General features: G+C 43.8%; 1 protein-coding gene across 32 annotated transcripts in view; it reads right to left on the bottom strand.

Moving 5' to 3' along the window:
* The window catches only part of Tenm4 (teneurin transmembrane protein 4), a 2,854,999-nt gene that overhangs the window by 120,721 nt on the left and 2,710,202 nt on the right, over positions 1 to 24,076 (bottom strand). For 31 of the 32 annotated variants that reach the window (XM_087211381.1, XM_087211391.1, XM_087211370.1 and 28 more), the window contains 2 exons: positions 22,098 to 22,292; positions 16,020 to 16,220 (listed from right to left, as the gene is read on the bottom strand). In XM_087211381.1, the coding sequence (XP_087067507.1) occupies positions 16,020 to 16,220; positions 22,098 to 22,292 (396 nt within the window). The remainder of the gene's footprint in view (positions 1 to 16,019; positions 16,221 to 22,097; positions 22,293 to 24,076) is intronic. The other variant, XM_087211392.1, reaches the window with a different exon arrangement.

Consider the following 24,076-nt stretch of genomic DNA (forward strand, 5'->3'; position numbering starts at 1 on the left):
CAGTGACCTCCTGGTGACTTTGGAGGCTGGGCTTGAGCTTGGGCTGAGCTTTCCCCTGAGAGCTTAGGGAGAGATGATCAGCTTAGTGTTTGTTTGGGTTTACTCTGTACTTTTTCCAGGTGTCAGTTGATGGTGTGAAAGTAAACAGCACCTAGCACTTCTATTCACTGACATGTGAGCCAGGAGAGGCCCAGGCTTTTGGGTCCAATGGTCAGAAGTGGCAGGCTTTGCCCTGCACTCACCTGTGGGGCTTCAGGTCTTAGTGAATAGGTATAGTTGTCCCTTGTGCCTTAGCATCCAAGGGGGATTGGTTGTAGGACACACCTCAACTACTAAAATCCATGGATGCTGAAGTCCCTTATATCAAATGGCATAGTATGTGTAGATAACCTACGTACACCCTCCTATATACTTTAAACCATCTCTAGATTACTTACCATACCTATTTATACAATCTAAATAGTTGCTATCTGTGTTATTATTTAGTAATAATAAGAGAAAAAAGTTTGTATATTTTTAGTGCAGATGGGAAAACTTTTTTTTAATTTTCAGTCTGCTGTTGGTTGACTCCACAGATGTGGACCCCATGGATACAGAAGGCAGACTTTACTCCATTCATTTATTAGCCAATCTGGAGGCAGTATGGACAGATGGGAGTGATACTTGGAATCAGATGTGATTCCAAATTTCAGTTCTGCCAGCTACGTGACCCACACTCAACTGCTCTGAGGTTCATTCTCTTCCTTTGTAAAATGAGGATAGTGACAGCACCCACTTCAGAGGGTACTTAGTGCTTGATACATCATAGGTATCAATAAATGCATATGATTCATTCATCCTTTGAAGAATCTTCCACACGTGCCTACTATGTGCCAGAGACTGCATGTGGCACTAGAAATACAGAGGTCAATAAAATAAAGTCTCTGTCCCCCCCAAGAGATCATATTACAAATAACCTGCAAACTGATACTGACATTCCAAACATTATCCAAATAATCTGTAGCCACTAGTCATGTCTGTATCTTTTAGATTACATGTAATGGATTAAAATGATGGGTTTTAGGGTCAGACAGACCATGGCTTTGGCACTTATTGGCTGAAAAATCTGTAAGTCGCATATCAAACTATCCATTGAGCTTTGCTTTCCATTTCTGTAAAATGGGGACAATAATTCCAACCTCAATAATCTCACAGGTTTGTTGTTATAATAAATGAGGTAATGTATAAAGTTCAAAACCTGATGTGTTAGTTAAACCAAAAATGGCCTTCCCACACATTACCTCACTTATTATAACCCTAAACCTGTGAGATTACATGGGTACACTATTATAATAATGTTGTGAGAACATCTGGTTATTATCCTTCTTAGAAGTGAGGATACTGAAACCCAGATAATATTAGGACATTCTACAAGATCATGGAGGCATTTTCTGTTTTCACAGTCCTCAGAACAATATAGTGCTGCAAAATGGGTATTTTGCAGACAAGGGAACAGCCTGAGAAAAAGCAAGGAACACTTACATAACCCACAGAAGCTTTCCTTCCAGCAGCTCTTTCCTATCTATTACTGGTCCTGCTGTTTCTCCTTTGTTTCATCCAAGCCAGACCCTGGATATATGTGAGAAGAAATAGAATCCTCCAGGCAGAGTTTCCCAGACATTTGGTCTCATTCTTTGCATTTGGAGACTGTGATCTGACCATCTAAAACACTCTACTTCCCTGCCAGTTTACACTAGAATACTCTCCTGGCACGAAGCTAAAGCTGGCTGGGGCTGAGCAGTCCTCCACTGGCCCTTTACAAGCTGGTTTGTGAGCTCTTACACATTTTAATGGAAGGGGCCTGAACTGGGTGACCTTGATGTTTATGGGGTGCTAACTGACGGTAACACAACATGTGAGAACTCAGGTTCTCCTTGGCAGAGGGGTCTGTTTGAGTGGAAGAGACTAGGATGAAAGATGGGAACAGAAACTTGAGATGTAACTTTATCATTTGGCCTCAGGTTGTAGTCCCTATTGCTTTTTTCCCACAAACACTTTGATTTCTTATTTTTGTCCTTGAAATAAAAGGAACTGCTTTGTTTTTCCTTCTCAGATTCTGCTTTGACATTAAAGCAGATATAACTTCAGAGTGGTTGGTGAAAACTAAACAGGATGATGCTACAGAAGGTGCTTTGACAGCTCATTTGCCTTTTACATAACAGAAATAGTTCCGTTTGTGAAATTTAGGTTGCAACTTCTCTCTGCGTCTCAGGTTTCCTTTTTTGTAAACTGAGAATGGCATCAACCACTTTAGAGGGTTGCGGTAATTACTCTCCTTTGGTTGATTTTCTGGGTGCTCACTATGAGCACTGAGGATACAAATGGTGACAGTGACAAATGCAATTCTTTCCTGACATCGAGGAGTTTGCATTCTGTCACAGCAGATAGACGTAACCTAAACCTATTAAGGTAAGCGAATGAATTGGCACGAGCGGAAGTAAGGATTCTAGTATAGTGCCAGGCACATAGATAAAATATAATAAATGTCACACACCCATTTTTAGTTTTTAAAGAGGAAATGAAATGCAATGGTGAGTGTACCAGACTGATGTCAGAAGTTCATGTGAATTCTGTGAATTCTGACTTTTGCAACATGCTCAATAAAAGACAACACTGACAATTGCTAGTTGACTTTCATGCAACAAAAATCAGAAGTTTCTGACTGAATGCTGGAGGGCTGGGCTCTGGGAGGAACCCTTTGAGGTAGAAGGAGCACTCAAGGCACTGGGTAGACTTAGCTTCAGATCTGATCCCCTAGTTTCCCAGCTGGGATTATTTGGGTAAAATTACTTAATCTCTGAGCCATAATTCTTCACTCCTAAAATGAGAAGAGTAATAATGATCCCCTAGTACAGGGTAGATGGTGACAATTCAAGGAAATAATATATACAAAAAGCTCCATGTAAATCATTTTATGTATATGACCGATTATTGGACCTAAGATGCACTGTATCAGCAGAGCTCAGTAACCTAACAGAAGAGCAGCTCCAGAAGAACAAAATAGTAGTCTCCAAGTAGAAGCCTCAAAATTTGGGTATAAAGCTCCTGTGCTGTCACTTAGCAGGCACCATCATCCAAGACAATCAAAATCTGGGTAGAAGCCATTTGTATTTGTAGACTGACATTCTTGAAATCAAGTGAAAATCTCCACTTGTTCTAAAATTCTTATGCCAAGCTTATAAAGTCCTTGCTTGAACTGGGCAGGACATATTAACTCTTCTCTTACAGAAAATCAAACCCAAGCACCTCCCACTTGCCCACGTCATCTCTTCCCTGCCTCACTGTGTACACATCATCTTTTCTCCACACCGAAAGCTTGCCTGGGGTCTAGCTTTTATTCATCTAGATTCCCTGGCCCTGGCACTAGGAATGACATGGTACAGCATAGCTTTCAATAAATATTTGTTGAAAGAACAAATGAATTTTAAAATAGCTTCATGGAAGAGGTGTATGTCAATTGGCTCAACTCCATCTCAGAGCCATATTGCACAAAAGTTATTTTGTCAAATATATTCACATAGAGTTTCAGCCTCTTTTGCATCTTAAACACTCATCTTTTCCAATCTGAGTTTGAATTCTGTAACTGTAAAAAGTCTCAGTCCTTACACCTGGAGGCACATCTTCCTCCACGCCAATGCCCAGCTGCACCTGTTGTCTACGATGTGGAAGGAGGTGAACACATGAAGAAAAGGTGGAAAGGGTAAAGGCAAGATACATAACGCTTGAAAAAAAAGATACCTAAGGCTTGGCTATTGGTAATCATGCCAAAAAGTGAATACATCAGGGAGAAGCTGCCCCAGGCTCCTCTCATTAAATGCTAAACCCCATACAAGCCTGGGTGAAACCTGGGACCCATCACAGCTATGTTTTAATTTTTCTGGACTTACTTTACAATCTTGTTCATTAAAATAGCTGGTAGGTGAATCTATCTTGCCCCTAAATGAGTGACTTATGTATAATTTTCCCATAAAATTTTTCTACTTGGAAAGATGTTCAAAATTGACACAAATAGGGGATAGACAGAACCCCACCCAAGAAGCCGCACACTTTCTTGCTGAGCAAGGAACAGATGAGGGTGCTTCAAAATTCCAGGGATACAGAAACAGAGTCTGGGCCCCTCTGACCTCCTGAGAAGTCTTTTCATAAGTCTGCATTTAGCCCTAATAGGAATAATAAGCAACCTTTTTCTATGTTGCTTAGGACCTGAGCTTTGGAGACTGACCTTTAGAAATTTTAATAGTGGGTTTAAGAACCTACAATGATTCCTGATACAATTTTCTGTTTCATCACTAGTTCTCTAAAATCCTGGAGGACTTAAAGCCCAAGTCAAACCAGTGGACATTTGAGGCAAAAGTAAGAAGGAAATGAAATAGCTACAAAGTTCCAGAACTGGTGTCAGTGCCACACAAACATTGCCTCATTAAAGCCTCAGCAATAATATTGTAGCTGAGGAAACAGCCTGCAGAAATGAAGTGACTTGTTCAAAGGTACTTAGCTAAAATGAAAGGTGACTATGATTAACACAGCCTTTTGGTCTGTCAATTGTGGGATCAGGTTTAGGCAAAGCCTTCAATGTAATCTGACAATGTTTCCTGGCTGATAATTGAATATTAGATTATTGCCCCAGTAGACTATACAGTCTCTGAAATCAATCTGAGTTTCCTTCTTCAACCCAACCCAATGCTAGTTGAATTAAATACTTCTCCTTTTGTTTCTCTGTTTATCTGTTTGTCCATCCATCAGCCCACCTCTCTGTGCATCCATCATCTACCCAACTATCCAGTCACCAGGTCATCTAACTGTCCATACATCCATACAACCATGTGTCTTGGGCAAAGCACTTCATCTCTTTGCATCTCAGCTTCTTCATCTACAAAATAGGGTACAAGTAGTAATGTTCCAAGCTTATGTGCAGGCTAAATGAACTCTATATAATATGCCTAGTATCAGGTACATTTTCATAGAGTTAATATTCATTATATGGTTACTGCATCATGTTTATGTACTAGAAAGAGCAAGGGTAAGGGAGAGTTTGACAATATGGAGAAAGCAAGGGGATAGGTGAGGACTGGACTCAAAGCATAAGTGGAGGGACAAGATTCGTGGTAGCTTATCCCTGGAAGGAGGGATATAGGCAGAGAAACATGTCATATACAGGCTGTGTAGAGAACCAACCACGATAATGGAAGAATTGCTTAACCAATGGCCTCAGTGTTCTCAGTGAGGTAGGAGGTGGGAATCTCTGCTGAGCAGGGTGCTGGTGGATAGACGTAGACACTGAAATAACCAACTGCAGTTGGAAGGGCCCAGGAGAAGCTAAAGACCACAAGCATGATGTGATTTGGTTTAGCTGAGCTCAGAAGCCTGGCTGTGAGATCTGAGATAGTGAATGGCTATGCTGGGGTTTTCAAGGTGGGTGTGGAAGAAAGGCACAGAGACAAAAATCTGTGAGTGATGAAAGAAGAAGGTAGTTGGAGGTTAAGGCCCCAAAACAGTGGAAACTGACAAAGGGCAAACCAGGAGACAGCTGACTCTGGATGGGAAGTGGCTGGTTCTGGCCAGGAGATCTCCTGCAGAACCCAGAGATAAAACGATGAGAATTCAGAGGAACAGGTTTTGTGGTTGCAGCATCAGAAGCTGCCTCACATTTCATACACAGGAAAATAGGGGTTCAGACAGAGGAAGTTCCTTGTTCTGTGTCACCCAGTGATGTGGATGTCAGTACCTAGGCTAGAACTTGTTAGTTTCCTTGGAAAAAACAGGCAAAGTAGGGGTCAGCTAGGCAGTCACTATGAGACTGACATCGATGCAGTCTTTGGCATCCCCCTCAGTGCTTCTGCGCATGCTGTTTCCATGATTCAGCGCAGTGGTGCCAAACCTCTGGTATGTGAGCCACAGCTGGCTGTTGTATCACTGGAAGCTCTAAAAGGTTCTCCATCACTGGTCTAGGGTCCCCTTTGCTCCATCTTCACATGTTCAAATCCAAATGTGCTTTCAGTTCTGGCTCCAGTGATGCCTCCTCCTTGAAGCCCCTCCCCTCACCCCAGCTGGAGAAATTTCACCTTCTCCTGCCTTCCCAAAGCACTTCTGTGCAAATCATTCTTTCTCAGGCCTTGAGGAGCCTGCCACCACAGATTAACCTCTGTATTTCCCAGTAAGCCTTACATAGGAAACCCATCTTCTTACTGTGTCCATGTGTTGCTAGTTGTGTGTCCAGATTGCACCATGGAACTACGCAAGGTTTTATGACTGTGCAGAGCAGAGGTGAAGTCAGGCAAGCTGGGTTCAAGAGTCTGCTCTGCTACTTCCTACCTATGCCAAACAAATACCACCCACCTTTGATCCTTATCTGTGTCATTTATGCAATGGTGATAATGATATCCATTTACCAGAATTTAAAAAGCGATTTAAAAATACACTGAGCACTTATAATGTACCAGATCTCCCTAGAGGCTGGGGCTGCAAAGATGCTATGAAATTACTCCTATTTGCAAGGAACTCTATTCTACCTGTGCATGTAAATGAACATGAAGCCAACCACAATGCCCAGCACACAGAGGGCTGATTACAGGTTAATTTTCTCTCGCAAGAGTGGGAATCTCTCTATATTTTGAAAAAACTAGCATCTCTGAGTATGACCCCTGCCCTTTCCCCCTCCTTCCCTTGCTAAGTTGGGCAGATGGATTTTTAGTCTCAGCACAGGTTTCAGGACGAAGCCAGAAGGGGAAGAAGGCACAGGAAAGGAATGTCTGACTTCTTTACAGTAATTAGTCTCCACTAGACGCTGAGGCCAAACCCAAGCCACTCTCTTGTGCTTTTCAGCCTCCCTGCCTATCACCCAAGAGCCAGAGCTGCTCCAAGTCATGGCTCTGTTCCACAGATCGAGATGGCAGAGAGCTAATGAGCCTTGGAAAGCACGTCGCCTTTCACCTCATTCAAGGAGCTTAGAGAGCTTTCAAACCAAGCAGAAAAGTGAATTCCAGTACGTTGGTACAGAGCAGGGCACCAGCCTATTCCCCTAGGACTATAGTTTCAAGCCTTTAAAAAGCACCTATGGCAGGAAGCAGTAAGCCACTGCTATCAATCTTAATTGGAGGGTCTCTGGCTTCCTGATTAGATGACTTCAATCCTAGCTTGGAGGAGGCCTCCAAATAGAGTCTGACTTTGCAGATTACAAGCCGGGAAAGGGCAGGTGAGTAAAGAAGCCAAAGAACATGGCTGGGATGCATATTCCTGGCCAGGGTTGGAATACAACCAAAACCTCACCAACAGGGGTGAATGGAAGAGACAGATGATGTTAATCCTCTTCCCAAATACTTCTGCCCTTGATATCCTTTGGTAAAAGGCTCATTTTTCTATCTAGTCACATGTTCATCTATCTAACTCTTTCCTGGACTCTTCCATCTAGATGTTCCTCAGGCACCTAAAACTGCAAGCATATACTATACTAAGCTTTCTAAAACCAAACCAACCTTGTCAGATCTCTGCTTAAAACTTCTTGGGGGTTCCCACTGACAGATAACACCTAAACTCTTTCAAGGCCATCACACCTTGAGGCCTGGTGCACTCCCTCAGCTCTTCTGCCTCTCTCTACTGCCACAGATATCCTAAGCTAAGCCACTCTGTACTACTGAAAACATCTGGATCTGTCCCATGTTTGTACATGTTGCAAATCTGTGGCTTCTACAATGGGCTGCTGTGGGTGCATGCCTCCTCCTTCTCTCTTTGTCTGCTCATAGCCAACTTCTATCACCCACCTTAAACCCCACATCTTCCAAGAGGCCACCAGGATCACTCTAGCTGAAACCAATTGCTCTTCAACTCTTACAATATTGCCAGGGATACCATGATCATGACACAATCCACGTGATTCCTGGCAGTGTTACTATATGAGACAGCACCTTATAAACCTGACACCTGATTCAGCGCCAGTTTCAGCACAAACCTTGCTAATGGCCAATATCATACTTGTGCAGGGAACGAATATGAGCTCTGAACCCAGAGATACCTGGATTTGAAACCTTGTCTTTGGGCAAGTCACCAAATTCTCTGGATCCTGGTTTCCTAGAAACAACACCATCTGTAATATCAGAGGCTTATGTATTTGTTGTTTGAATAAATCATGAGGCATATACATGAAGGAACTCTGTAAAATGTAAATTTCCATTCAAAGAAGAGTTATTTTGTAAAATTACAAGTTATCATCACAGCAGTTTGACTCAGAAAGACAACTAGAGATTTTGTACAAGGTATCAGCTTGGGCATCCAAATAGAAACCTGATTTTGAAGCACAATTTCAGAAGGGCTTGTATTTGCATACTGAAGAGCTCTAATTCTGATAGAAAGCCATGCAGGCTGTCGGGGGAAATTCTACTAAATTACAAAGCTGCCAGGTCCCGGTTTATCAACCTTTAACTCTGGCAGGACTTAGCAGCATGCCTGTCTGGGCCCAATTTTCCAGTCTTTGATTAAATGTTAAAAACTGACCATCTCATTGTGTTTACACTCCCATGCTGCTTTACAGACACCTGGGGGCTCTTCCCTGCCTCCCCCCAACATTCCCCTTCCCTTGCTGCACTGGTGTCAGTCTCTCAAGTATTTATTATTCTGAACTTTGATTTCTAGGCTGTCACTTGCTGTTGGGAGGGAGCATAGGAAATGTCAAGTCTCAATGGCTATTATTCCTCAGGTGAAATTCTAACCTTGAGTTTCCTGTCCTGTAACATACCTATACAGAAATAGCCCAGCCTGATCGTTTCCTTTTGATGTTTAATTGGATGTCGGTGGTGTGCTTTCCGGGCTGAGAAGGTAATGCTTCTCAGAGAGGGAACAATTCCGGCTACACAAATGAGACTTGTAACAGGGGAGACTGCTCAACACTGAATCTAATTTTCTCTCCCATCCATGAGCATAAGACAATTTCTCTGGCATTAAAGCATCTCACTCAGTCTTTTCGTCATTAATAAGAATTAAATTCTGTTCCCTCAAATTTAAATGTAATTATATTTTGCCTCGTAAATAAAATTGAATTACCATTTTCAAAATTTAGCACTAATGCAACTGCTATGTTTAGAGCCTTAATGTTTTTAACTCTGTTGCTACTTTCGGCTTTTTTTTTTTTTAAAGATCTGGTTCATTTTGCTGTCAATTGTGACTTAATAACACAGCTTTTCGGCTCCCTATCCAATCATTATTTATGCTTTGTGATGTTCTTTTCTTTTTGGTAGGGAAGGAGAGTAATAGTTAAAGCTCAGAGGCTCTGAGTTGGAATTTCTCTACGTTAAGGTAGGACAGAGGCCAGGTTGAGCTGAGAGGACCAAAGGAAGAACCCTGATGTGGAGTCTGAAAGGGGAATAGTCACTGTTCATGGAGACACTTTTGAACCCCAGGTTTCTGGTAAGATCTTTGGTGGGCACCGTGACTCAGAACCTGCTGTGTTAGGGCTTTACCTCCTGTCCCTGCCTTGGGGCACTTCCCTTCTAGTCAGGCCGAGGCAGGACTTTACCAAGAGCTTGCACTCCTGCATCTGCTGTTTCCTTTGCCTGCACTGCCCCCCACCCAGCCTCTGCGAGCCTCCCTTTGGTTCCCTTTCATAGAATAGCCCACAAGCTCTTTGTGAAGACCTCCCCACACTCCTCTCCCAGCCTTTCCTGGCCCGGTTCACTGCTTCTGTCCTGGTGCTGCCAAGTCCTCCTGTGCACACCTTAATCAGAGGTCTCATTAGGCTGCACGCTTGGGCGTCTGAGCAGATTGCACGGTCTCTGTGCCTGCAACAGTGCCTGGCACAAAGGAAAGCTAGAAAGGCTCAGTGAGTGAATGGGATAAAATGTGTGCTGCTCTCAGGGTGTGTGGCAGGTCTGAAGCTGCTCTGAGATGCTCCCTGTATGGGGTTTGGTCTCCCGCCTGGAATGGAGCAAAGGAAAATTACTGTCCTGTGAGGAAGTTGACACTAATGTAATGTGGCCCTTGTGCTATGAACCACTGACCTTGTTGTTTGGAGCTAAATGTGCCAGCACATTAATGAATCTTTTTCTAAGAGTCAAGCTGCAGTACTGGGAGCTTGGGGAAGGAAATGGTAGAGAAACTTAGAAACTACAAGGACTCTGAGCCTCCGAGAGAGAGAGAAAGAGAGAAAACAAATTGTTTAATATTGAATCAGATCCAGGCCTCTGGCTGTAAATTTTCACTATATAATCTGTCCTCAAATTTAAATTTGTTAGTCTAAGGACTGTGTGGCTAATCTAGATCTAATCATGCATTCTAAAAATATACACTCATACCTCATTTATTAAGTGCTTACTGAATGCCAGCCACCATGCTAGGCATTTTATGCATACATATTAAAACTAATTTGGAAAACAGCCCTGCAAGGCAGGTATCATTAGCTGTACTCTCTGGATAAGCTGAATCTTAACAATCTGGCCTGGTCCTATTCCAAATCCCATGTGATTCTCACCTACTACACATGCTACCTCCAAACCCATGCCACTGAATCTCTAAAACATCTCCACCTGTTATTCCATGAAACTCAAGTGCAATCAAATGCTAAGAATAATAAACCACCAGCATGAGCATTTTACAGGCAGTATCTCTGCCATGTACTGATTCTGTGAGCCAGCAACCCAAAGGAATAAGACATAGTGAGAGGCTCCTCTCAAATAAAAGTCAATTTATGGAAGACAAGACTGGAGAGAGCTCAGAGCAGTGGGGATGGGAATGGATTTATGAGGATGAGAACAGAGGCTATGGGGAGAGGGTGGGAAGAAAGCCCCCAAAAGGAACTAATAGAGGGGTAAATGATGAGTTTAAGGGCTGGCCTTTGAGATGGTATCCTGGAAAATGCCACACAGGCTGAACCTTTCTTTAGAAGTCATCAGGTTCTGACACAAAGGCAGGTGTTCTTGTTTTCAAGGACCCTCTCAAAGAGGTTAAATTCCAGTTCTGAGCCAACTAAAGCAGCTGGGGCGTGGTGGGGGTGGGGGAGTCATGCTCAGCTGCTGACCATGCCCACTTTATGGGAAAGCTGATGAGGCATCCCACACAGCAGGGCTGCTCCTTGGGGAAGACAGCTTGAAGGACATGAAATGGTACCAGAGTTTGTCCAGGAAGGGTTCTGGCTGGCTGGCACAGTGTATGAAACCAACACAAATGAGGAACATTAAAGAGAAGGAGCCCAGAGATTTGCTTTCAGTTCTACAGACTTCATGGGGGGTGGAAGGGGAATAGTGAGTGGGCAGGAGGAATGGAGTCCTGAAAGAGGACAACTGTCTGGTGGTACACGGGGTCTTCTGGGCAGAGGCTTCAGCTGCAGCCCTCCCTGCTGTGTTCCCAGTGGGCTCTCTTGTCCTTACTTTGACCATTCACTGGCAGGTGACTCATGTGGTAATCACTAAGAACCTGTCCAAATGCATGTTTGGCCCTGTGCTAGGAATACTATAGAGTCTGACCTCACGGAGCTCACAGTGTGGTCGGAGAGAGACACAAGTGGAATACATTGCTCAGTTATCACAGTGCATAGGGTTACAGTTTAGATCTTGAAGATTCTTCAAAAGTCATGTGATTGAGGCTCGCTCCTTAACCTGTGGCACTGTTAGGAGGTGGTGGACCATTTAGGAGACAGGCCCTAGTGGAAGAGCTTAGGTTATTGAGAACGTACCCTGAAAGCACATACTGGGGCCCCCAGCGGAGGACTTGGAAAGAGACAGCTTGGAGTTAAGTCAAAGTCCACTGCTGCAAAGCTAATTTACTTTGGACAAGTAATTTTCCCTAATTTGTTCTTCTTCTATAACAACAGCTGCAGCAATTGCTGCTTCCCTTTATTCATCATCATGGCTACAACCACTACCACTACCACCATCATCATCATCTCAGATGACTTAGGAAGTGACACCCCACTAAGCCCAGAGCTGAGGACTGAAGGGTGTTGGGGGCGAAGGAACATAGAACCTGTGCTCTTATGGGCCATGGGAATGTGTTCCCTTATCTTGGGTGGCTGTCAGGAAGAAGGACCACTTGGATGGGGCTGAATTTCTGGAGGAGTTTCTGAGATAAGACTGGAAGCCAAGCTGATGGGAACCATGGACCTGAGTAAACACTTATAAAATCTGACTTCACTGTTTCCATACACCTCACCGAAGTGTGGAGAAACTTGTCAGCTCACATTTCATTACAGGGCTTGTTGCTGAGTGCAGGGGATGTTGATTTAAGCTGCCTTCATTAAATCCTGCTCTTGGTGCCGAACATCAAGAAGACACGCATCTCAGGGAAGAGACAGTCCTTCCTAGGAGGCGGCAGACGGCTGGGCCCATCTCTGCCAACCTGCCAGCCCACTGTCAAGGCTGACAGTGCAACAACCACTTAGGATGTGTCTGCTGGCTGCAGCCCCTGCAGAAGGCTCTGGGCAATGCCTGTGCCAGCCTTGTGTGCCAAGAAGCAAGGAACACAAATAATATGGATGGAGCTCCCGCTTGTCCAGGGTCTGAGCTGTGACAGATGCTGGGATAGCCATTTTATCCAGTTTCTCTCATCTAATCCTCACACCAATTTCATGAGGTGCTTCACCTAGGGGGACACTGAGGGTTGGAGAGGTGAAGTTACATGTGAAGCCACTTGTTACACCATTTAAGTAGTGGGGGACAAGCCTTCTGAAATAGGCCCTGGAGCCTGTACCACTGCCCTGTCCCCAGCTCCCACAGTCCAGACAGTAAGGTAGTGCTTGGCTTCATGGGAAAAACTCAGTCATTTCAAAACAGCTTCTACTCAGTGAAAGTGCCTTCCGAAGGGAGGTGGCAGAAAGATATCAAATGCTTATTTTGTGACAGGCATTGTTCTGTCTGTCACTGTTCTATGACAGACACTCTACAAAACTGCTGTAATTTAACAATCATAAAACCTGCTGAGATAGGCACTATTTCCTCCATTTTTCAGATAAGGAAACCGATGTCAAGGAAAGTTAAGTTTCCTGCCACTGTCACACAGACAGCATGTGGCAGAACTAGGGTTGAACCCAGGCAGGTAATCCCTACACAGACAGGATGAGAGGGGAGAGAACACAAAAACATTTTCATTTTCCAACTGGTGGCTTCCAGAGGGGAAGTGACAGGTAAGGAGAGACAATGGCCCATAGGGAGGCAGCACTGGGTGATGGGAAGCAGCCTAGACCTGGAGCCCTGGGCTGAGGTCTGACCCCACTTCCTCACTTACCAGCTTGACTTAGGCAAGTCATAGCACCCCAGGCCTCGTCTCCAGAATGCTATGAGACCATATCTGCCTTCCTTACCTCACATGCCATGGTTGTGGGATGTGTATTTCTCTATGAACATATCTCTTGGGATGCTGTAGGCCTCAACAAACACGATTTGCTATTACAGTTGTAAAGGGGGATTTCGAAGCTGTCTTAAATCCCTGGCTTTATGGCAATCATGGCACCATTTATTTATTTACTGATTTATTTTCATTTTCAATCAAGCTTTTAATGAAAAGATCATAAAATAACAGTTTCTCATCACTGTACATTAAGACTGCACGCTTCTGAATGGAGAGATCAGTCATCAGTGAATTGCTTTTCTATGACATTGGAGGGCTGTGTACCTGCAGCTCCAACCTGAATTTATCCAAATTCTCGAGGGAGGCGAACTCAATGTGGTAAGTGACAATGGCAGTGGCCAGTACAGGAGTGCGATCCCAGTGTCCCTCCCCCTCTCTGGGAGGGCATAGTAGGACATGATCCCTCTTCCAGTTCCAATGAAACAAAACAGCTATAAACCCATCCCTTCATGGCACCATTTAATCAGTTACAGGCTAGATATTTAAAGACCATGATTCATATTTCTGAAAGGCCACACCTCATTTTGCCTCTTACTATTGAAAGTCTTTGTTAATATCAAACACTTTCACCAGTTGCTGTTTTAATCAATATTATAATAATAGATAACATTTATTAAGCCCATATCATGAGCCAAGTAACATGTAAGCTCTCTTTTGCAGTCCTGAATAATTCTCATAAGGCAGGTTCTGTTGTTCTCTCTCTCTCTCTCTTTCTCTCTCTGGCATAAATGGGCAAAGTAACTTGCCCCAAATTATAACTTGTAAGTAGCAGGGCATATTTTGAACCAGAGTTTGTCTGACTCTGGGCTTCTTTCCAGCACAAGTTTCTCTTGTTTTCCCATGTGTTCACATATATATATATATATATATATATGTACCAGGGATTGAACTCCAGACCTTGCACTTGTGAGGCAGGTGGCGGAACCACTGAGCTAAATCCCCAGCCCAATTCACATATATTTTTGGTTTTCAGTTACGGGAGTGGTGGATGCAGGACAGAGCAAGATGAGATCAACAAACTTATTCTAAGTCCCTTCCAAACATTCTGCTATCTCTTTTTTACAGGACACCCTAGAGAATACTTAGAAATCTCACTCAAAGTTATACCTGCCTCCTCCAAGGCTGTGGAATTTCATCAGGAATTAACAGTGCAAGGCACAGTTACAGATCTATCATAAATTAGCTTTGTGGCTACATAATGAACAATACAAGCCAGCATAGCTTTAAGAGGACCATTTATTATATTTCTATAAATAGAGCTATATAAAGGAATTATTCCTGAGACTCTGCACATCTGTGCTCACAATCATGTCTTTACATGAGCTTTGCAAACAAGGATAGAAGTCCAACTTAGACTATGCAATGAATGTCAATCCTCCATTCAATGGGAAAAGTTGCAAAGCACTCCAACTATGGGAATGCTGCAAGGATCTCATTTTTTTGCCAAAGATTTCCATCATCTTTCCTGATTACAACCAGAACTGTTAATATGCTGCATAATGAGCTAATTTGAGCTTCATTTTGTTGTAATAACATGGGGTGGTGAGGACAATGATTTAGAGTAAAAAAGTGGACTTGGAGATTCTATCACTTTCTAGCTATGGGTTCTTTAAAATTCCCTGAGCCTGAGTTTCTTTATCAAGTTTGTTTTAATTTTTCTTATTTGTAGTCATCCCTCTTCCTTTCCCAGAAAGTAAGCTGTACAAAGGCAGGGATTTTCTGCTCTCTGATTGGAAGGGTACCCAACATACCTTGGAGGTACTCAATAAGCATTCATTATTAGTTGAAGTGTTATATAAATTGGTGAAACAGGAATGACAAGAATTCTTTTCTCACAGGGATTTGTGTAGATTAAATGAGGTATTAAATGTGAACATAAAGTACTATATACCAATACTGTGGTAGGTGATTCACATATGTTCTTATTTAATCTTCAGGAAGGTTTATGAATCATAACATGGTTACAAATAGAAGGATGCCAACAGTAGCATCCTTTGAACTTTATACATATAGATTCTGTGGGGAACCAGATCATATGTTCATTCATTCATCAATATTAACCAAGCTGCTGTGATGGCCAGGCCTATGCTGAGTCCAGGGGCTGCAGCCGTGAGTAGACATGTTTGCTACCTTCATGGATCCTACAATCGAGAAGAGCATCTGGCCAGACAGGCAGGTGGGGCCAGATCACAGAGAACCTTAAAAATGACACTGAGCTTAGATTTCATTCTAGAAATGGATGAAATCAAAGAGTACAGCACCTGGGATATGAATCTACCATCAAGCCTTTCTCCTGCAGCTCTTAGCTAAGGACTTTGCTTATTGCTCTTCCTCCAGGGATAACCATTCTACTGTGACAGAGTTCAGTGAAACATACCTATTACAGGTCCCATTATTAATGTTGAAGAAGGGCACTGTTGTGAATTTGAGGCTACCATTATGGAAGGAATAAAATGAAGATGTAATTTTTGAGCTCTCTGCCCATCCCAGAAGAAAGGTATAGAAGACTAGCATCAAGCATTTGAAGACATGAGGGATCCATTGGTAGGCTACTGAGAGCAGGGTTATGCCACTGAGTATGACCCACTGGGTGACATTATAGTAGAAGGCTCCTTTCTCCACCCACCCTGTGCCCCTCTTTTCCCCTCATTTACCAATAGAACAGTCGTGTCCGGTCCAGCTTGGGTCACAGCTACAAAGCCCGGTGTCTGGGAGAAAGGTTCCGTGGCCTGAACACTGGTCCAAGCATGTGGCCCTGGGAGTCTCGCAGTTGGTGCCTCCCCATCCTACGGAGCAGTGGCACTCGCCTCTCACACAAACACCCCGGCCCGAACATGTGGGGTCCATACAATCCACTGTGACAAGGAGAAAAGAGAACACAGGTTAACATCTGGCCAGCAATACAAGGCTTCTATAAGTCAACATTTTATGAGAAGGATGCTGACTACCAGTGGGGAGGCCACTTGATGTGGTAGTCAGCAGTGCTTTAGCCAATGGCAGGCTTGGTTGTTTACCTCTCTGAGGCTCTGTTTCTTCACATGTAAATTGTGGAAATAAATTTCTACTTCTTGGCTTGAGAGGTGGACAGAGTACAAATGTGTACCCAGCATCAGCAGAGCACCTAGTACCTGCCATGTGCATAGTAGAGGACAAGACTTGGTTTGTTCATTTCTGTCCCCCACCACCTAGACCAGAGCCTAACACATAAGAGGTACTCAATAAATCTTCATAGGACAAACTTTTGTTGTTTATTACTTCATAATGCAATTTTATTTATATGAGCAAGAGACTAAAATAGATTCCTTAATTTAAATAAGAATTTATTTCACAATTAAATTCCACTAGATTTCATCATCTCCAAATTCTCATGATTGATATGAATTTCCAGATATCACTTTTATGTGGGCAAACATTTCAACGACTACTCAACCTTACATGTCCTGACTTTGCACGGCTTCTTCTTATGTGAGGGAGCTAAGAGGCTGTAGCTCTCAGCCAAGTAGCCCCTGCAGGGCCAAAGAAAAGGGTCTGAAAGAATCTGACTACTCCAAGCACCTCATGTATGTTGAATCATGTAGTGTTTGCCTTTTTGTGACTGGCTTATTTCATTTAGCACAATATTCTTGCGAGTCCCCATTGTTATGGCATGTGCTGGAATTTCCTTACTTTTAAAGGCTGAATAATGTTCCACTGTCTGCATATACAACATTTTGTCATATGGGTTGTCACATGGTCATGTGGACTGCTTCTATCTTCTGGCTACTGAGGGGTGCAAATATTGTTCAAAATTCTGGTTTCAATTAATTTGAGTATTTGCCCAGAAGAATTACTGGATATAGGGTAATTCTATTTTTAACTTTTTGAGGAAATAATACAATGTTTTCCACAGCACTCTACTATTTTAACATTTCTACCAGTAGTGTATGAGGGTTCCAATTCTCCTCCTCCAGAGAGGAATTTGAATACAGATCTGTCTGATTCTGAAGCCAATGATATTTCTCTCAGGGCTGAAATTCTTAAATCAAAGATTTAGTTACGGGGCTACACAAAATTAACAAAGACAGCTAACCTTCCACAAAGCACTGAATCATAGGTGTAAAAGGCTACTGAGAATGAACTTCTGTTAATTAACTTCTAGTTCATATGAAAAGTGTGAAAGATAGCAGAGAGAAGACAGAATTGACAAAGGAGATTGAATCCTGCTCTCACTCTACTCTACCAAAAAGTTTTTATGTTTGTCTTTTGCTCTAGGAAGGAAAGGGATTCTATTCATACTTGAGGGAGGACATAGTGTCCTTTTGGGGGCCCAACAAGTAGCTGTTGGAGAAACAGTGCGGACAACACTCAGTGAGGGTCTGCCTTACAGGAACTGATGAGGAAGCCCTACGCTGCAGAGGAAAGAACTTAGCATCTCAGCCCTGAGGACATAGATTCTAGGGTTAGGAAACATAACGTACTTGTTCTAGGTCCATGGTCAAATTACATGCCTGCTCTCAGCTTCCCACCTATAAAACAGGTATGTAAAAATCCCCATCTCTCAGGTTACTATGAGAACAAACGACAGCAAATTTGGAAAGACTGAATAAACTGAGAAGAGTTGCAAAGAGGTTACTTTTCCATCTGCACAGTAGCATGATTTGGCAAACTGTGGACAGAGGTCCTTTATATCTCAGACATTGTTTTAACTTATTAATTATATTTTATAATGGAGATTTGACTTTTGCACAAAATCTGAGACACTCGGCCTGGGTATATAACAGTTACTGACACAAATAGGCAGAGACTTTATGGCAACATTCTGGGGACATTTATTTTGAGGACCAGTTTATTAAGAAAGCTGTTTCACTATTCAGGTTTTTAAAGGAGTTCAACTTAACTACCTAAATAATAAATGAGATCAGGTGTCAGGTTAGGAGCAAGTATTTGGCAAAACAGTAAGAATCACAATAGTTGGCATTAATTTGGTCACTCCCCTGTGCTACATTTTGCCATTAAACATTTTATATACATTATCTCATTTAATACTAACAACACTATATATAAGAATATATAAGATAAATGCTATTATTATCCTCATTTTACAGATGAGAAAAGTGAAACGCAGCAAGGTTAAATAACTTGCTCATGATAACACAATGGTACAGTGGAGAAATTTACATTTGAATTACTCTTTCTTGGTCTAGGTCTCTTGCTATTTTCTCTTATAATCTTAATGGTTCAAAAATGCATGAGTATATACCTACATAATCACATGAAGTGGCTTAAAAATAGAAATCAAAACAAAGTGCAGAAAGAAACAAGGCAATGTGGAGAATTAATAAAGCCAAGTAAAGGCAGAGACTCTTCTCTTGCAGTCTCTGGATACCATTAAGTAATGGTTAAGGCATGACTTGTTGGAGTTCCTGGTAATTAAAATAATAAAAGTAACAAGAGTGACAAATTCTCATGACCTGACTCAGATCTCAGGCCCTCAGAAGGATTATTCTGGCCCATTAGGCTACTATGATAATTCCCTAGATCCAGAGGGCTTTCCAATCTAACAGGAAACAACTCAGCAATTCCTACCCTGGGGCCGATAAAGGTATTTCCCATTTGGTGAGTGGCTGGACTCCAGCTTTGAGTTGCAGTGGTCTCTGAGAAGCCCAGGGCATCCTTGAGGTCAAACCTGTAAATCTGCACTGAAGCAGGCAGGCTGGAGGGAACCAAGTTTAGCAAAAGGCCCTTGGTGTCAGGTCCTGTTCGTGATTCCCATGCTTTCAGCAGATGGTCCAAGCACAGAACAAAGATCAGGAGGACCCAAGGTAAGCTGAGCTCCAAACAATTCATCCTTCTGTGGGTAAAGTGAATGTGGAGCAGGAGGTAGCAGCTCCAGTAACCCTTGGCTGCACTGGCTGAGGTTTCCCCTGGATGTCTCTGTCCTTGCACTCCACTGATCCTAAACCTGGGGCCATTCTCTGTGCCACAGTGGGCCTCTGGGGTGGGATCAGAGCTGCTTTCATCCCTCACACCCCACTGGGATGGCCTCAGAAACTCTAGCTATTTCCTGGAAGCCACGTGGAACTCAGGAAGAACTGGCAGGCCTGGGGTGGGACACGCAGGATCTAGGAGAGGGTAGACGTTGTCAGGGTAGTTGCCTACCTTGGTTTAGAAGAAGGTCTTATTCAGTTTCCTTTTAGAAGGTGTGTCAAACAGTTACATATTTTTCCTCTGCCGAGTTTGCCATTTGAGCCAAAATTTCTAGCCAAAGCTGAGCCCATTAATGAAATGATGAGGCCTGCATGACAGGCTGCAAACACAACCCTTTCCTCAAAATGTTCCATGCTTCAGTGACAACACAAGCTATGAGACACCTTCTAGGACCAAGCACAGTGTCTAACTTTTCCTGGTCAAGACTCTAAGTCCCCCGGCCCCCAACCTCCTTCACCCAGCCTGCTGGCTCAGTTCAAGCCTTAAAAAATATGGGGCAATAAACTTCAGAAGAAGGAAGAGAGAGAGAAAAAAGTAAGCTTGTTAGCTGATGTTTTATAAACACAGTGAAACCGGTTAGCACAGAGCCAAGGGAGGAGGGGGAAGAGGAGGGAGGCCCCAAGAAAACCCTATTATAAACACAGGACCATGCAAGGACGCCTCACCAGAGAAAGAAAAATAATAAAAGGAATCAGTCCCAGATGGCCCTCCTCAGAAAAGAGAGCAGGAGTGAAAACATTTCTTTTTGAATAGATAATGTAAATCAGACTTCTAAACAACATTTTTTCTCTTTGTAAATAATCCTCGAGTTCTGGGGCATTGTCCAGTGCTGGTTCGTCTCGGGACAGCCACCTTCCCGGCCCTGGCCCACACTGAGAGACAGCCCACTGTTTCAACAGGAATTTGCTCTTTGTTTTCCTTTCTTTCTCAGGGTCTTGACCTCCGAGTGACCAAAATGAAAGGGAAAGCAGATGAAGGTCTCGGTACCCTGGATAAGAAAGCCAAGTTCCTTTGTCCAAGGGCTGGAACTCTTCGCCTCTGGACAGCCCACAGCGATCCCCATCAAAGCCAAGAGGTCCAGCCCATCTCAGAGAGGCCATGCTTTTCAGAAACTAATCCCTTCTCATTCTCCACTCTTAGAAAGGAGCCTGTTAACATTCTCTCTTTTAAGAGAAAATGAAGCCTTACACAGAGGCTCTGTGTTAAATACCATATAGGCTTAGAAGACCAGGTCTCCTTGGGGCCTCTTCCATCCGCTGGGGGAGGGGCCAGGCCATAGAGGGAGGAGAGCAGGAAGTAACAAATGCATATGTCATCCATCAGCTTCAAACCACAGAGTCCATCCATTTCAAAAGACCTTGGATGAAGTATGTGGGGTGAAATGGGAAAAGTGCTTCAATTGTCCCCAGAACAATACTAATAATATAAGAGCCACATTTATGGAGCGTTTACTATGTGTCAGACCCTGAGGTACATGTTTTACATGGGTCATTTAATTCGATCCTCACAATGGCCCTCTGAGAAAGGTATTCCCATTTAGGGGGGAGGGAACTGAGGCTAGTGAGTGGCACTGCCACAACTCAAATGTATATCTGATTCTAGAATGTGCACTCTTCTTTTTTTTTTAAAGTACTGGGGATTGAACTCAGGGGCTCACAAATGCTAGGCAAGCACTCTGATGTGGAACTACAACCCCAGCCACTTTTAATTTAATTTTATTTTGAGACAGAGCCTTGTGAAGTTACCCAGCCTGGCTTCAAATTTGTGATCCTCCTGCCTCAGCCTTCTGAACATCTGGGATTACAGACATGTGTTACTATGCTGGGCCCAGAAAGTGTACTCTATATGCTTGTGAATGAGTTTCTCCTCTTGTTGGGAAACCCATTAAATTGAGATAGAAGAACACTGCAATGACAGGGAGAAGACCTGGGCTGAATCCTAGCCCTGCCATTAGTCAGTTCTATGACCCTGAGCATATCACTGGCCTTTCCTGGGCCTCAGTTTCTTCATTTGTGAAATACAAATATTGATGTATCCCATGTGGTTAAATTTTCCATATAAGAACAGATGTCACAGTTGAATCAGAAGGTCACTTTCTATCCTCGGTCTACTTAGCCATGTGTTTATGAAGGAGAGAGGCATGTCTTCGAGCACTGAAGAGCCACACATAGGAACACACATACATGCACACACACCCACACACAATGTAACACAGGAAGGCAGGCTGTGAAGATCTGTAGCAGACTCTAACTTCAGAAATGGAGACAGAAAATGAGCAGATGCCCTTAAAGGAGAAGGAGGGGGAGAATGGAGCCAGAACACCTGAGTCAGGCTTGGGCAAATCATTCTGCATTCTGGATCTCAGTTTCCCCAAGTTGGATGTGAAGATGGATTCCTCCCTATGGGATTGGAAGTTAGATGGAATGAGGCCTCCAGCACAGGTGGCAATCCTCATCCCCTTTGTGGACCAGCATCCTGACATGTTAGTCCTCTTCATTTGAACTGTGTGTGTGTGTGTGTGTGTGTGTGTGTGTGTGTGTGTGTGGTACTGGGGATTGAACCCAGGGCCTCACACATGCTAAGCAAGCACTCTACCATGAGCTACATCTCCAGCCCTATGGTTTTCCTTCGGGTTTACACTGCTGTTGGTGGGCTCCTGATGAAGGAGAGGGGCTGCAGATAGTCGGGGCCCCCCTGCTTCCTGACTGCCCTCACAGCATTGTGTGCTGGCCTTCATCTCAGGGGACAGCTACAGCTGACCTCACCTTCTTCACAGCTCTCGCCCTTGTAGCCAGGGTTGCAGATGCAGGTGCCCATGATACAGGTACCATGGTTGCTGCAGGTCACATCGATGCATTGGTTGGTGGGCACGTCGCACTCGGCACCTTTCCAGCCACTGTGGCACAGGCACCTGCCCTTCATGTACTGGCCATTCCCGCTGCAGAGCACGGGGCAAGAGGCTGTGGAGACAGCACCAGAAGCCTAGTATAAATCACTACCCAGCATTCCCACCTGCCTTTCTCCCTTTCTTCCCTTGGCCTGCATGGTTCAACCAAGAGCTTCAGTGCTTTGCAAAAAACACCTGTGTGTGTTCATCATCTGCATCTGCTTTATTCCACTGCAGTTTAAATATCTCTGGAATTGCAGGTGAAGACATGCAGTGCAGAGAACACTGGACACCATCTTCCCCTGTCCCTTCCTACTGCTGACGTGGTATGGTGCCTGCCATGAACTGAGACAGGAAGTCTCAGTCTGTGTCTTATTCTCACAGGAAAGGACAGTGGCCAGGCCTCCTGCTGCCCTGAATCTCTCCCACCTTGTACCTAACAGCACTCCATTTTTACTTCCCTAGCCTCATCTGCAACACCCTTACTGCAGTCTTTAACCCAGCAAGTCTCAGCTTCCCTTGTCTTTCAGGCCTCCATTCCACCTCCACATACCACTGCCCCCTTAAGAGAAGAGCTGAGTCCAACTAGGCTCTTTAAAGTATTATCTTTCCACTCTACCTCTTAGCGGAAAGGGTTTTGTGATCAGCTCTAGGAAGGACACTATATAAAAATAAATTATATTGCATTGTGCCATAAGTACTTGCCAGCCTTACTAAGATACAATAAGGCTGCTTTATACATGACTCTTAACTTTAAGTGCATATGGGATGAGACAGTAATTCTTGTTAGGAGGAATGACTCATCTCTCTCTGCACCACATTCCCTGGCCCCCACCTGGCTTCTTTCCTTTCTCAAGCACTCAGCAGGTAATCATTGTGCTTCCTAGGGCTGCCAGCTCTGCTGCCTCCAACGGAGTCTATTTCACATTAGCTAAAATAAGCAGAATCCCTAGAGTAGCATCATGGCATAGTGCTTGCAGGAAACTGTTCCCTCAGCCTGCAAAACCATCTCTGTCTCCTACCCACAGACAACTTCACTGGCCTCAGCACTCGGGCCCAATGCCACCTCATCTGGGAGCTGTCTTGATCTAATCCTCCTCCCTTCTAAGCTCAGACAGCCACATTAGATCTTGCTATTGTGTGCTGCACTTATCATGGTGCTGCTTTGCAGCTACGTATTTGCTCATCCATCCCAGAACACGCTGAGGACTCCCAGGCCTCGGTCTTGCTCAGTGTCATAACCCCAGACTCAGTAAAGAATTGAGCCTGAAGTGGGCATGAGGCAAATGGCTGCTGAATGAATAAAACGATGAACAAACTAAAAGAAGGGCCCATTTTTGTTTCCCAAGTGCAGTATCATATTCTCAGGACTAGCGATCTCCTTTGGCAGTTTCCTTATTCATTCTTCCAGGATAGAAATGAAGGTTAAAAGCACAGAATAGCAGGTGGGCAGCCTTATAAGCTATCTCAGTAGTGGTTATCATATGGGCCAAAGCATTAGGATCTTTAGGGTCATGTGTGAGAGGGGAAGCCTGGCCTCCCAAGTCCCTCCCTGGTGCCTGAGCTAAGATGCTACCTGTGCTGCTAGAAGGCAGTCACCCCCCCTAGGCCTTCTGTCCACAGCCCAGAAAGAAATCACACTTGCATGAGGAGAAACTTCAAAGATGTTTGGCAAAGGCTGATCACTCTCCTTAAAGGGATAAGCAGCTTTGTAAAAGGATCCCATGTCACTGTGCCTGCTCCAGCAAAGGACACTAAATTCACTGGGGCTGCCTCGAGGAACCCCCCCTCCCGACTCTACCTGGAGACTTTCCTTGATGGGCTTCTGAAGAATGACCCTCAGGAACTCTTCTGGGC

Source organism: Heterocephalus glaber, unplaced genomic scaffold, assembly GCF_053883595.1.
Source record: "Heterocephalus glaber isolate CG9 unplaced genomic scaffold, H.glaber_assembly_v1.0 deba00001428, whole genome shotgun sequence".
NCBI lineage: Eukaryota > Metazoa > Chordata > Mammalia > Rodentia > Bathyergidae > Heterocephalus > Heterocephalus glaber.